Raw genomic sequence first — 15,465 nt, forward strand, 5'->3', positions numbered from 1 at the left:
ACAAGCATTATGAGTTCTTGGTGATGTCATTCGAGTTGACAAATGCCCCAGCAGCTTTTATGGATTTGATGAACCGAGTGTTCAGGCCTTACTTGGATTCATTCGTGATAGTCTTCATTGATGATATTTTGATATATTCCAGCAGTCGGGAGGAGCACGAGCAGCATCTTAGAGTGGTTCTTCAGACTTTGAGGGATAGTCAGTTGTATGCCAAGTTTTCAAAATGTGAGTTCTGGTTGAGTTCAGTTGCATTCCTGGGTCATGTTGTATCAGCAGAGGGTATTCAGGTTGATCCGAAGAAGGTTGAATCAGTCAAGAACTGTCCTAGACCAGCATCAGCTATGGAGATCCAAAGTTTCTTGGGGTTGGTAGGCTATTATCGCCGGTTTGTAGAGGGGTTTTCGTTCATTGCAGCCCCGATGACCAGGTTGAGCCAGAAGGGTGCCCAGTTCAGGTGGTCGGACGAGTGTGAGGCGAGTTTTCATAAGCTCAAGACAGTTTTGACTACGGTACCGGTGTTGGTTTTGCCCATAGGTTCAGGGCCATACACAGTTTATTGTGATGCATCTCGTATTGGGCTTGGTGCGGTGTTGATGCAGGATGGCAAAGTCATTGCTTATGCTTCACGGGAGTTAAAGATTAATGAGAAGAACTACTTGGTTCATGATTTGGAGTTAGCAACCATTGTAAGATTTGGAGGCATTATCTGTATGGTGTGGCATATGAGGTGTTCACGGATCACAAGAGTCTGCAGTACTTGTTCAAGCAGAAAGGAGTTGAATTTGAGGCAGAGAAGGTGGTTGGAGCTGTTAAAGGACTATGATATCACCATCTTATATCATTCGGGAAAGGCCAATGTGGTGGCCGATGCTTTGAGTTTGAAGTCAGCCAGTATGGGCAGTCTTGCTTATATTCCGGTCGATGAGGGGCTGCTTACTTTGGATGTTCAGGCTTTGGCTAATCAGTTCATGAGGTTGGATATTTCTAAGCCCAGTCGTGTGTTAGCTTGCACGGTCGCTCATTCTTCTTTATTGGAGCGTATCTGTGATCGGCAGTATGATGATCCCCATTTGTGTGTCCTTAGAGACACGGTGCAGCACGGAGGTGGCAAGCAGGTTTCCTTAGGTGATGATGGAGTATTGAGATTGCAGGGTCGAGTTTGTGTGCCTAATGTGGATGGTCTTCGAGAGTTGATTTTAGAGGAGGCATTGCGCCCAGCCTTGGCTCATTTTGAAATTGCTCCGCACCAATGCCTTGCCACTATCTACCGGCCATGATTTTGCCACACATGCCTTGGCCAAGTTTCTGCCTTGCCCATGTCAACCCCTTGTTTCACCCGTGCCATTGCTTGTATTTTCCTTACATAGCCTTGTCTTAGCTATTGAAAGCCTTTGCCATCATCCAGCACTATCGCATTTTAGCTTAGCCCATACTTGTTGCTGCCATAACCTGAAGTGCCTGTGCCACTAACGTTGGCGCGCATGTCATGCCATGTCATCCCAACATCGCCCACACTGCCTTGTCAAGCCTTTTCCAAGCATGTCTTGCTTTTCCCAAGACCTTGGCCAATACCTGCTCACAATAGCCCACATGACAATGTCTTGTCTGTTGCCCGCATGATTGTTCTACCCGCACATAGGCCAATGACAAGTCCATCATGCCCAATCCTTTCCACAACCGGGTCATGCCCGATGTCAAAGAGTGAGGCCCTAACACTAAGCTACTTGGTATTGACATTTTTAAGTATCTCAAAAGAAAATGTTAAACTCCAAAGTGTTCAGTTGCAGCCTAAAAGAGTAATATCAGTCCAAGAAAGAACAAGGCCTCCATAACTGGGCTACACGCGGATCCCTTTTTATTTAAGTGACTGCCCGACCCGGTTATATTATTTATATATATAATAGAAGATTGTTTTTTTTACACGGGTGTAATATTCAATCTTTCAAAAAGACAGAGTATCAATAAAAAAGCTCACGTATTTCTCTCTCTACAATATGATTCCCAATCGTGTTCTTAGGGTTTAACTTTTACAAATTTCATCGGACATCTTGATTTTGCTTGTTGACATGGTATTGGAGCTTGGAGTTCGATAGATCGTCGTGTGGAAATTCTTCCGGTGTTACCCTTGTGGTTTGAATCGCAGTTTTTTTATTTTCCGGCAACGAAAGCACCTGATTTTTTTACAGATTTTTTTCTTCTCTTCACTCTGTTGAGAAGTCTGGTATTGTTATCTTCTACTCCGCTTCGTAAATCAGTTGATTGAATACTTTTTTTACATTTCAAAACCCTAATTTGACGTAAAGATGAGTTCTACTGGTAATTCTTCGAATGTGAGTAGTGATTCTACAACTTCTGAATCTGCACTGTCAATTGTAGAGCCATCCCACCCACTCTATCTGTATCCATTAGATTCTCCTGGTACTGTAATTGTAGCTAGTATTTTCAATGGATTAGGATATGGAAGTTGGCGTCAAGGTATGCTCATAGCTCTTTCATGTAAGAACAAGATAGGTTTAATCAATGGGACAGTTGCTAAGCCCAGTACGAATTTGCCTCTATATGAGGCTTGGTATTGGTGCAACGACATGGTTACAGCTTGGATTCTAAATAGACTAGATTTAGAAATCAGAGAAAGCGTGATGTATACTGAATCTGCCCAAAAACTATGGAAGGAGATCGAACAACGTTATGGAAAGCCAAATGGAACTAAAGTGTTTCAAATACGCAAAGAAATCTCTTCAATTTCTCAGGGTTCATCCAACATAGCCTCCTATTTCAGTAGGATCAAAAAGCTTTGGGATGAATTGGATTTCTCTATCACATATCCTCCCTGTGTTTGTGGGTGTAAAGAAGGTTTTTAGAAACTAGAGGAGGACCAGAAAGTGCACCAATTTTTAATGGGGCTGAATGAATTCTATTCTAATGTTAGAAGGAATATTTTGATGATAAAGCCTCTCCTGGATATTGACAGTGTATATGCAATGCTTATTGAAGATGAAAGTCAGGCTGAAGTCCAGACTTCTGCTCCCTCTTTCAGCTCTGTGTCTGCCTCTTTTTCCACTACTGTACAGAAGCCCTATGGTCAATCTCTTCCTGCCTCCATTCAGAAACCTTACACTCAAAGAGTTAGTTTTGAGATGCCTAAGAAACCCAATTCTAGCATTATATGCAAATATTGTAAGAAACCGGGCCATTCGATTGATTGATGTTACAAGTTACATGGATATCCCCCTAGTTTTGGGACAAAGTTCAAGCAATCTGCCGCTTATGCTCAAGTGTCTGATTCTCAAATGGTGGCTCATTCTGAGGATTCTAGCGCAGATGGTTCCAAGGTGATTCAGGTTGATATTGGAGGCAGTATGTTAAATAAGGAGCAGTATGAGCATCTCATTTCCCTCATTCAGCAGACAAAGGTGTCTTCTGCACCTCTAGAATCAGTTTCAGGATCTGCAAATTTTGCAGGTATGTTGAACTCTGCTGATTTTCGTTCTAATGGTTTTCTTGCTTGCAATGTGTCTAGGATAGATAGTAGTGTTTGGATTATAGACTTGGGTGATACAAACCACATGACACCATACAAATCACTTCTTCGAGATATTAAACCTTTACTTTTTCCTTATCTTTTAACCCTTCCTAATGGTTACAAGGTTAAAATTACTTGTAATGGCACTTTTTCCCTCTCTTATGATATATCTCTTCCAAATATTTTGTTTGTACCTTCATTTCATTACAATTTTATCTCTCTTTCTGAATTATTGCTTCATCTTAGTAGTTATGTCTTATTCTCTCCTTTTGTTTGCATCTTGTTGCATGGTCCTTTTCTGAAGAAGCCACTAGTTCTTGGTAGACTTCAGAAAGGGTTATACCTCTTGTATTCAGATACTCTTTCATCTTTTGATTCCTGTGATTCTTCATTTGTAAATACCATAACTGCCATCATTAATTATTCTAATAAGAGTAGTTTTCAATCTAGTTCTGTCAGTTCCTTAATTGATGTGTCTGGCAATGTTTTACCTTCTGCTTTATCTTTTGATCATGCATGGCATTTAAGATTAGGTAATATACCTTTTGCTAAAATAAAATCAGTTCCTCTTTTATCTGATATGCTTCCTAAGAAGCAAACCTTTATGTTCCCAATATGTCCCATGGTAAGGCATCAGAGGCTACCTTTTCTTGAAAGCAACATTCATTCTTCCACTCCTTTTCAACTAGTGCGTGTTGATCTTTGGGGACTATATCATACTCATACTTACAATGGATTTAAATACTTTACTACCTTTGTAGATGACTATATCAGGGCAACCTGGACCCACCTTTTATCTTCTAAGGCAAATGCTTTCACTATACTCAAGACTTTCATATATATGGTTCAGAATCAGTTTGGTTGCCTTATTAAAACCATTAGCTCTGATAATTATTTTGAGCCGAGTAGTAGTTCTGTAGCCATTTCATTCTTTTCTTCTCTTGGGATATTACACCAAACTTCTTGTTCTCACACACCTCAACAAAATGGTGCAGTGGAGAGGAAACACAAGCACTTATTAGAAATTGCCTGAGCTCTTCTTTTTCAGTCCAAATTGCCAGTCAAATATTGGGGTGAATGTATCTTAACAGCCACTCACTTGATTAACAGGTTCCCTTCCCCTTTGTTGGATAACAAATCCCCTTTTGAGCTTTTGCATGGAGTTTCTCCTTCTGTCAATCACTGGAAAACATTTGGATACTTAGCCTTTGTTGTTGTGCCAAAACCTTATAGAGACAAGTTTAAATCCAGGACCATCTCTTCTGTATTCATTGGATACAATCCTGGGAAGAAAACCTATAAACTCCTTAATCTTTCTTCTTCAGCCACATTTCACTCGAGAGACGTAGTTTTTCATGAACATATTTTTCCTTTTTCAAACTCATCTTCTGTTCATTTGTTTCCTCTTTCCATCTCTCCCTCTGATATCCCTTCTTCTCGTGCTCCTCCCTCTACTATGCCTTCTCCTTCTGCTTCTACTCATGTCCCTATTCCAAATCCTATGCCTAGCACTGAGAATCCTCCTTCTGTATCCCTCTCTGATCATTTTCCTCCCCTTAGGAAGTCTACTAGAGTCCATAATACTCCTGCTTATTTGAAGGACTATGTATGCACCTCTGTGTCTAAGTCTAAGACACCTCTCTCCTCTGATGACATTTGTTTGCTAGAACCTTAATTCTATCATTAGGCAGTTTCTAATCTCAATTAGCAGGATGTTATGATGAAAGAGTTTTAGGCTCTAGAAGTTAATCACACTTGGGAAATTATCCCACTTCCTCCTGGGAAGAAGGTCATTCCTTGAAAATGGGTGTATAAACTCAAACAAAAGGTTCCATTGAGCGGTATAAAGCTAGGTTGGTCATTAGGGGAGACAGTAAAAAAAGGGTATTGATTTCACTGAAATATTTTCTCTTGTTGTGAAACTTACTACTATTAGATATTTACTTTTTGTGGCTATTAAACGCAATTGGATAGTTTTTCAATTAGATGTTAATAATGCATTTTTGCATGGGGATTTGGATGAGGAGGTCTACATGAAGATTCCTCGGGGGCTTTCTGTTGCTAGTTCTGATTCTTCCACCCGGGCTTGCAAGTTCAATAAATCCCTTTATGGACTGAGGCAGGCTTCATGCTAGTGGTATGCTAAGTTGTCTTCAGCACTTCAGTCTAAAGGTTTTCTTCCTAGTCTAAATGATTACTCTTTGTTTACAAAGCTAGTGAATGGTTCTTTGACTGTAGTTGCTGTTTATGTTGACGATATTCTGGTTGCTAGGGATGATTTGGCTGAAATTACTAGTCTCAAACGTTTTCTAGATGCTGAATTCAAGATCAAAGATCTTGGGGAAATTCACTACTTTCTTGGTTTGGAAATTGTTCGGCAGTCTTCTGGATTTTTCATGAACCAGCATAAGTTTTGTTTAGATTTACTTTCTGAGTTTAACTGTTCTGTTGTTTCTCCTATGGTAGCACCTCTTGATCCTCATCTTAAGTTGTCTGCTGATATGGGTGAGTTGTTACTTGATGCTTCCCTCTACAGAAGACTTGTGGGTAAATTGAATTATCTTCAACACACTAACACTGATTTGTCCTACATAGTCCAACATCTAAGCCAATTTACGTCTTCTCCTCGAGTGCCTTATTTGGATGTCGCCTTACATGTGTTGAGGCATCTTTCTGGGACACGTACTTTGGGGTTGTTTCTCTCTGCTAATTCTGATTTTGTCTGAAAGGTTTTAGTGGTTATGACTGGGCCAATTGTGCTAATTCGAGGAGGTCTATTAGTGGGTTTATTCTCTTTCTTGGTGGTTGTCCTATTTCTTGGAAATCCAAGAAACAACCTACTATTGCTTTGTCTTCTGCTGAGGCAGAATATAGGGCATTGCGTCTAGTTGTTACCGAGATATCCTGATTGTTAAGACTTCTTGGTGAACTTAGTGTTACTGCTCTTTTTTCGGTTGATGTTTACTGTGATAACCAAGCAGCTGTCCATATTGCTAATAAGAACCTGGTGTTCCACGAGCGCACTAAACACATAGAAGTGGATTGCCACTTTGTGAGGAATGCTTTGTCTGATGGGGTTATTAGTCTTCGCTCCATTTCTACCACTTCTCAATTAGCTGACATTTTCACCAAGTCTTTGCCAGGTGTTGAGCAGCAGTATTTCATCTCCAAGCTTGGAATGGACTCCCCTTCCAGCTTGAGGGTGGTGTTGAACTCCAAAGTGTTCAGTTGCAGCCCAAAAGAGTAATATCGGCCCAAGAAAGAATAAGGCCTCCATAACTGGGCTACACGCGGATCTCTTTTTATTTAAGTGACAGACCCGACCCGGTTGTATTCTTTATGTATATAATAGAAGATTTTTTTTCTTTACACTGGTGTAATATTCAATCTTTCAAAAAGACAGAGTATCAATAATAAAGCTAACATATTTCTCTGTACAATCGGATTCTCAATCGTGTTCTTAGGGTTTAACTTCTAGAAATTTCTACAGACATTTTGATTTTGCTTGTTGACAGAAAATGCCACTTATTTTTATCTACTTTCTCTTTGCTTGAAATAGTAAAATTAGCGTTACAAACTAGCTGTTAGAAATTAACCGTGAACTAACCCATGGAAACAAGTCGTTGGAGCAAAACCTATATATACATGGTTTTTGGAGAGCTAAAGAGACACTTTTTTCAAACTTCTTTATATTGTGAACAATAACAATTATTTCCTACACCTATACATGTCACTCTTGTGGACAGTAACAATTATTTCCAACTCTCCTTTTTATTTCTGCTCCTTCTATGTTGGTGTTCTTTATTGAATTTTCTGCTAGTTCTGTTTCCAATTTATTACTGAAGGAGCTTGTTGAATCCTGAAAAATATGCCTAATTTTATTCATCATTAGTGTGAGCGGAACATCCTTAAGGACAGTGCCCTTGACATGCCTCAAGCTTTGATAATCCTATCCTCCATAATCAAATTTGTCCAACACTTTGTTACTCTGTAATCTTCCTAGTGGCTCATCTGACAAATAAATTTTAACTAAAGAAACATCTTCATTGCCCTTTCCCCAAATGGAGTGTGACATCAAAATATACAATAGAGTATCATATCAAAGTCTACTCTCTAAACAAAAAAGTACAGTGATCCAACTAGATTATTAAGTTACAAAATCAGATGTGCACATAACACATTGCAGCTAATCATACTTACTCCAGACAAAACAAAAACACTTATTATGGTTAAATTGTTCTATTCTTAATTCAAGGTTTTCAATCTATTCCCGGATCCTATTATTTAGTCTAACATTGGATGACTCCATTATAGATACTTCAGTCTGATCAAACACCACGCCAGATGAGTTGTCTGATACGACCAACAAGCTGATATCCATATCGCGCTCCAAAAATGATATCATACTCCCTCCATATGTAACGTACAATTGTAGGAGTTCACCCTCAAGAATATTGTTTCTGAGGTAGTGCTCTCCAACCAATATCTCGTCTATAATAACCTCCAGGCCAGCTAATTTGTTCAACGGCTTGGTAGGCTCTATCTCGTGCCTCTTCAAGATCCTCCCCTTTCGCCGTGACTCCAAGAACACGTCCCCCAGTAGCTATGAAATTTCCATCTGCATCGGAAGCAGTCCCAGCGTGGAAAACTTTGACTGACGGAGCAACCTGCTCTGCTTCCTCGAGTTTATGGATGACTGTTCCTTTCTGGTAGCTGCCGGGGTAGCCTTTACTTGCCATAACAACCACCATCGCTGACCCAGGGGACCAGTCCAAAGACACCCCACACAGCTTTCCACGACAAGCTGCCAGCAGAACTTCGACCAAATCAGACTCTAACCGAACCATCAACACCTGCAAGCATAGTAAAAAGAGTTTAAAACTACAACATGGGATAGAGTATTTACATTAAGAACAATTAGGACCCACTCCTATTTTACTTGCTTTTGCATCATGTTCCACGTAAAACCTCCAAAGAAGTAACCAGAAGAGTTTGCCAGCTATAGTTGAGTAGGGTAGACAAACATCAAAAGAAGAGAAGTACATCAAATCAAACTTCTGCTCTTTTTGTGACCAAGAATTGCCCTTCCCTACAATTCTGCCTTCCTTCAATACACAAAGCATAGGACACAGATATATGATGAACTAACTCAATCACTATTGCTTTAACTAGACCAATATGCAAACCCAAGTGAACACGAAGACATCCATTGTTTTCTTTTTTAACTCTTTGAAAAGTGATATCCCAGCAATATGGAACTAAACAGGGTCTCCACATCACCTCCCTCACCCCACTGTACTCAATTTCCAACCCAACGTACGTAAAAAAAATTACCAGCAACTCTTTGGGATTGCTAATCATCCAAGAAAGGTTCAATCGAATGTTCACTTGAACCCTTATTCAGCTACTCAAACTGCATCATTAGATGCAATTAAATAGGAACTATGAGGTCCCATAATAAGCTAAGTCTATTAATCAAGATAGTATAATAGCAACCATACTTCGATAAAAACGCGATGAAACCGAACACCCTAGGAGAGATGCTCTAACATGAACAAATTGCAAGTAATATGGCAACAAATTGGAAGAGGATTATGTAAAGAGGCAATAGTAACTTGTTATCCAAATAGAAATGCCAAAAGACTATGAATCATCTTAGAGATCAGGTATTCAAGTCCATAATTGGAAGAAGAGCACCAGCTCACCTTGCAAAAGCACCGCTATTATCCACCTCTGAAACCAATCAGTTTCCCACACAAGTGATTTTCAACCAATTTAGTAATATTTTTCACTTGTAGGACACAATAGTGATAACTCTTTTTTCACAAAAGAATGAAAGTAGTATATGTTACTCCGCGGTGCATCTATAGCTGCTGAAACACTACTTAGCAAGTGCCACATCATGTGATCAATAGAAAGCAGTATGTTTCAAACAACATATTCATCATAAACCAAAGTGAAATAGCTGACGCTTCCAGTGCTTCCCTATGCTTAACTTGAAACAAAGATCTATGGTACTAACACAACTTTCAATACGAAAATAACAAGTTTGATTGCAAGTGGCAAGCAAATCCAACTAACCTGGCATTCTGGATCTCCAAAGCGCACATTGTACTCAATTAACTTCGGAAAACCAGTTTTCTTCTCAATCATGAGCCCAGCATACAAAACCCCGACAAACTTGCAGCCTTCTTCAGCCATTCCCTTTACTGTAGGGAAAATTATAGACTCCATGACCACTGATTGCAATTCTTTTGTCAAGACAGGAGCCGGAGAATATGCCCCCATACCACCGGTATTTGGTCCTGTATCGCCATCCCCAACTCGTTTGTGGTCTTGAGCAGATTCTAAAGGTATGGCATGCTCACCATCTACCAGGGCAAAAAACGATGCTTCCTCTCCTTCCAGATATTCCTCTACGATGACTCGAGAACCAGCAGAACCAAAAGCATTTTCCACAAGCATAGAATCAACCGCCTCATATGCTTGCTCCAATGTCATGGCAACAATAACTCCTTTACCGGCAGCCAATCCATCAGCTTTAACAACAATAGGGGCACCTTCCTGTTTGATGTACTCTTTTGCAGCGGATGGGTCCGTAAATGCTTGATACTGCACAAATATATCCACCATAGATGAAGTCAAATCAAGACATGAATTGAGCCAAGTAGAAAAGCCAGGTATCATATGAATATTAATACATTTTTATTAAAAAGAACAAGCAAATATAGATGAAACAAGATATATTGCACAAACCTTTGCAGTTGGAATTCCATATTTATCGCATAAACTCTTCATGAAGTTCTTAGAACCTTCTAAAGCAGCTGCTTCTGAAGAGGGGCCAAAGGTAGGAATTCCTTCCTTAACAAGATCATTAGCAAGACCTGCAACAAGAGGAGCCTCTGGTCCCACAACAACCAGCCCAACTCCCCATTTACGACAAAAAGCGATCACAGCTGAACTATCTAAAACATCAAGGTCTGTTATGCAAGTAGGCATCTCTTGAGCTGGAAATTCCAGCATTACCAGGTGCACAGAAAATTGCATCACAAGAAGGGGATCGCCTCAGAGCATGACAGAGCGCATGCTCTCTTCCTCCTCCTCCAATTACCAAGACAACCACCCTTTCCTCTATAATACCAAATAGAATGAATCAATAAATAATGCAAAAAATTATAACAGCTTCTACATTATATCCATATCAACTGTGCTAATTATGCTAGTTAAATAGCTAGTTTGTGCCAGATAAATAATACAACCAAAAGAATTGATGCTTATATTAAGAAAGAATCTTTTGGCATTATATGGCATGATGGCTATTCCAAAGTATTGAATAACAACTCAAAATTTCATTTTACTCTAAAGGGAAGTGAAAATCAGAACCTAAGACAGAAGCAGGCATTAACATATCCGTTCAGTGAGAAAAAAAAAATTGAATCATTTTAGAATAAGCAGGATAATTGAGAACCTGAAATATCAAAGACATATAATTGCTAAAATATTAGCCAAACAAAGTACAAAAACAGCTTTCAAAAGCGGAAATAACCAGAATAATTGAAAATAGCTGCTTTAGGGGATAATACTGGAAAAAAAATTAAAAAGCAAAAAAACCCCAATTTCTCATACATTGGAAAGATAAAACTAGAGTTAGTAGTTCTTACTGGGGTTGCCATTATCCACAGGAAGGCTATTGAAAACAGTGGCGAAAGATTTGTGAGTATTAAAACCACGGCAAGAAGTATGACGAAGTGAAAAATTGGAACAATCCCAACTGGCGGAGCTGAGGTTGAAAAAACGCTGTTGGGTTGCTGAGAACAGCTTCGCTGAATGGTTTTGGCAATTGCTTACAAACTTTAATGCAGTAGTAGCTCCTATACTGAGAGAGATACAGGTCATTTCTTTACCAATTCACCTCCTTAACCGAGAAAAGAAAAAAAATTCAAAGAAAGAAGTAGGGAAGAGGACGGATTGCTTTAGGTTTTAGTGGGTTGTTTGGGGTTTTAGCACGTTTGACAAAGTATTTTTATGTCCCCCAAAAAAAGTATATAGTATATGAAATATGAGGTCTTTGATCAATATAGAAATGTACTTTTGGACAATAGTAGAAAATTATTTCTTTTAAGATAAAAATATCTTAATTCCCTTTTTTTATAGTAACTGCGATCAAATGGCTTTTAGCAATATTTGCTAGAAACCAAAAGTTAAGGTAATTATTTCCTAGTCTGCATTTTCAATTTAGGTTTTTTTTTTTTCTATAGAAAAACTCCCAAACGAACCAGTAAAATCCAACTTTATGTACATGTATAAGGTAAACTTATCTGTCAGATGCAAATTTAAGATTTTTATTACATGGGTGCATCATCCCTGCTCCTCTAAATAGATAACTCAATTTAGGTTTTTCTTTTTTTCTATATAAAAACTCCCCAACGAACGAGTAAAACCCAACTTTGTGTACATGTATAATGTAAACTTATAAGTTGGTAACTCTATCCGGCATCAGCAATATTACTCGATTTCATTGGGAAATTTTACACTTTGGAAGAAATGAATACAAATTCGGGACAAAGTCATGATTCAAGTTCTTTTGTTCCAACAACTCGTCATTCCATCTTTATAGCTTTGCTACTAGGCGTAGGATTTTTAAATTTAATTTTTAATTAATAATATAAAATAATTAGACAAAAAAATATTAAAAGTTCACGCTTTATGGATTACTGGAGCAGTTGGACCAAACTTTTGTTATTTTCCCTTTTTTCGTGTAAAAGTTTACAGGTTAGCACTTTCCGAGCCGATTTTGAAATATAGCCAGAATTTAAAATATTATTGAAAAGTAACCACTTTTAATGTTGATACTTTCCTAATTTTTCAAATTCATGATAAGGATTTCGAACTTAACAAAAAGTGAAACTCCAATGATAGTTTCTTGTATTTCGTTCATGGTACTGTCATGGAATTTCACTTTTTTAAATTTGAAATCCATAACATCGTCATGGATGATTGGATTCCAAAAATTGGCTATTTTTTTATTTTTTTTATTTTTCAATTACAAGTCTGGAAAATGGCTATTTTTTAAACTTAAGGGTTTTCTTCTTTTTTCTTTTTTTCGGAAAGAAGGGGAAAAAAGGGATATCTATGCGCAAAGTAAGAAAATGGATTACTAGTAAAGTCATCAATGTAGGCAGTAGCATTTTAAATCTCCCATGTTCCAGTTTTTTCTATTAAAATACAGTGATGATTCATCAGAGATATTTTTTCTACTTATATCTATCTTCTAACATGAATTAGTTAAGTAGTTTACTAATATTTATATGCATCAATTGCCCCCTCCCATTTAAAATATAGACGAAATTAAACAAATAAGGCAAAGGGTGTGACAAGGCTGGTGAATTGGGCCCAGCCAATTCAATGAGATTGATATATTAGGAAACAGTTCTTTAGACAAAAAGATATCCCTTTTGTTCTTAGAAAAAAGAAGAAGATAATGAATCATCATCATTTTACATATAGATAAGACTCTTATTAAATAAAATAAAAAGAAGTGATGAAGTTTAATCCAGCAAGTAAAGATACAACTGGCCAAAATTGATGTTTGAATGGATCCGTACCTACAATAATTTATTTAATTGGGCTCCATGTGGCACTCAATTCCATTAACTAACAAAACTGTCACACTCATTCGAGTTTGACTAGGCTCCCTCGAATGTCCGATATTTTCATTGTCATGAATGCTTTAAATACATAAATTTTTACAAATATCTCACTGTGCAAATTTTTGATTACTTTTATTCTCTTTCTTTACATCAAATTTTTTTCAGAGGAATTGTTAGGGGATGATGGGGATGAAGAAGAGTTATTTGGCAATGAAGACAGATGCAGCAGTCGCAAGTGATCTGATTGATTCAGATTTGAAGGAAATTGGTTTTGCTGCTAAGAAATTAGCTAAGCATGCCATTATGCTTGGTGGCATTGGTTTTGGCACTACTTTCTTCATGTGGCTTGCTTCTTTTGCTGCTATGTAATCTCTCTCTCCTAAATTCTGAAAAATGCATTGAGACAGATCCAAAATATAAACTTCAGGAATATCATAAATTTATATGTGTTGAAATTTTAGTAATTTTTTTTGACATGTATGCTATCTTGGGTTTATTTTTTAAATACCTTGTATTGATGTTACTTGCTATAAGTGTCCCTTCTATCCTTTTTTTAGACAAGGATATATCGAAAACAGTCTCTGCCCTTCTAGGGTAGGGGTAAGGCTGCGTATCCTACGTGCCTTTCCCAGACTCCTGTTGTGAATTACACGTTGTTGTTGTTGTTGTTTTGACATGTACATAATTACAGTTACTTGCTGATCTTGGATCGAACAAACTGGAGGAGCAATATGCTCACAACTCTCCTAATTCCTTACATTTTCTTGAGTCTCCCTTCGTTGTTGTTTGGTTTGTTCAGGTATTTCTTCATTTCCCTTTGAAACTTCCCTTAGTTATTTTTTAAAGCATGTTTTTCATACGTAACTTTATCTCTTTGCCTTTTGTAATTAAGATGTAACATTTTGTATGTATGTTGATAAATACAGGGGAGATTTTGGAAAATGGCTATCTTTGATCGCTGTTATAACACGCCTTTTCTTCCCTAAACACTTTCCAGGTTCAATATATATACACCTTCGCTCTTGTATATTGTAGCTTAACATTATATTGGATTTGATATGTGATTAGGGGATAATACACACAAAAGGGGTTCAATCAAAAGCAAAATTATAATTAAAATAAATTTTGGAATTTTTATACTTGTAGAACGGTTTAGCCTATTTGGCTATAAGAAATTTCACTTTTTTTCAGAATCATGTTTGGCTATGAAAATTTCAATTTTCAGATGAAGTTGAATTTCGGGATTTTTTCGAAAACTTTAAAAAGTTGTTTTTCAAAATTTTCACTTCAAATGACTCACAAAAATTCAAAAACAGCTCCAAATTGTATTCATGTCCAAACACTAACTCTAATTTTCAAATATTATTTTCACTTAGAAAAAAATTTCACTTTTTTCCGGAATATCACAATTCTTATGTCCAAACGCTCACTTAGGCACCAGTTCATTTGGTCAATGAAACCTCAGTTTTCTATAATTATGCAAGTTTATGCTTATTTTTGACAATTTTAAGTGCAGATTGGCTAGAAGCGCCAGCAGCACTGGTCCTTCTAATGGTGGTGGCTCCTAGTTTGTTGGCTGACACCTTCAGGGATAGTTGGATTGGTACGTTGGTTTGCCTAGTTATTGGATGTTATCTTTTGCAAGAACACATTAGAGCTTCTGGAGGTTTCAGGAATTCTTTCACTAAAGCCAATGGCATTTCAAACACTGTTGGGATCGTTCTCCTTTTGGTATATCCAGTCTGGGCATTGATTCTACACTTCCTATAAACAAAGTCGACAATATTGGCTCTTCTTTCACGACCACTTGTCATGATTGCAATTTGCTTGGAAGATTCAAGTCTGATTGTTTTTTCTTCAGTTTATTTGGATTTTTTATTTTTATTTTTAAAAATCAGTATGAGTAATTTTGTAATAGATTGCTTTCTTCTTGTCTGAATAATGTGTTTTTGTGCCCAGAATTCGTTACTTTATATACTACTATGAATTATGGATGTTTGTGTAAAGAAGTGACAACGTACATTTTCGTTTTACTTGTCTATTTTAGGATCTGGGTTTTTCTTCTAAAAGCTCCCATAGTTAAGTGAATGAATATAGACTTCCTTTTACTAGTTTCAAGTATCTATCCATTTGAGTTGAGCATAATCCAGTTCAAACCAAAAAAAAATGTTTTTTTTCTTTTTCCAAAGAAGAACGAATAAACAAAACCTCGCCTAAGTAGCCATTGATGCCCAACCCCACGGCCCACGGGCAGTGACGAAATCAGGAATTTTGCAAAGGGTGTTCAAGGTT

General features: G+C 37.6%; 2 protein-coding genes and 1 pseudogene across 2 annotated transcripts; 2 read left to right on the forward strand and 1 right to left on the reverse strand.

Moving 5' to 3' along the window:
- Positions 1 to 2,303: 2,303 nt before the first annotated feature.
- Positions 2,304 to 2,861, forward strand: LOC142162428 (uncharacterized). The gene has a single exon (XM_075218779.1). The coding sequence runs from the start codon at positions 2,304 to 2,306 to the stop codon at positions 2,859 to 2,861; it is 558 nt and encodes a 185-aa protein (XP_075074880.1).
- Positions 2,862 to 7,547: 4,686 nt separating this feature from the next.
- Positions 7,548 to 11,550, reverse strand: LOC107779464 (phosphoribosylamine--glycine ligase-like; annotated as a pseudogene).
- A 1,710-nt stretch (positions 11,551 to 13,260) lies between these two features.
- LOC107779465 (cold-regulated 413 plasma membrane protein 1) lies at positions 13,261 to 15,179 on the forward strand. The gene is made up of 4 exons (XM_016599908.2): positions 13,261 to 13,538; positions 13,865 to 13,972; positions 14,100 to 14,170; positions 14,690 to 15,179. The coding sequence occupies exons 1-4, from the start codon at positions 13,354 to 13,356 to the stop codon at positions 14,941 to 14,943; spliced, it is 618 nt and encodes a 205-aa protein (XP_016455394.1). The 5' UTR covers positions 13,261 to 13,353; the 3' UTR covers positions 14,944 to 15,179.
- Positions 15,180 to 15,465: the final 286 nt, after the last annotated feature.

Source organism: Nicotiana tabacum, chromosome 7 (genome assembly GCF_000715075.1).
Source record: "Nicotiana tabacum cultivar K326 chromosome 7, ASM71507v2, whole genome shotgun sequence".
Taxonomy (NCBI): domain Eukaryota; kingdom Viridiplantae; phylum Streptophyta; class Magnoliopsida; order Solanales; family Solanaceae; genus Nicotiana; species Nicotiana tabacum.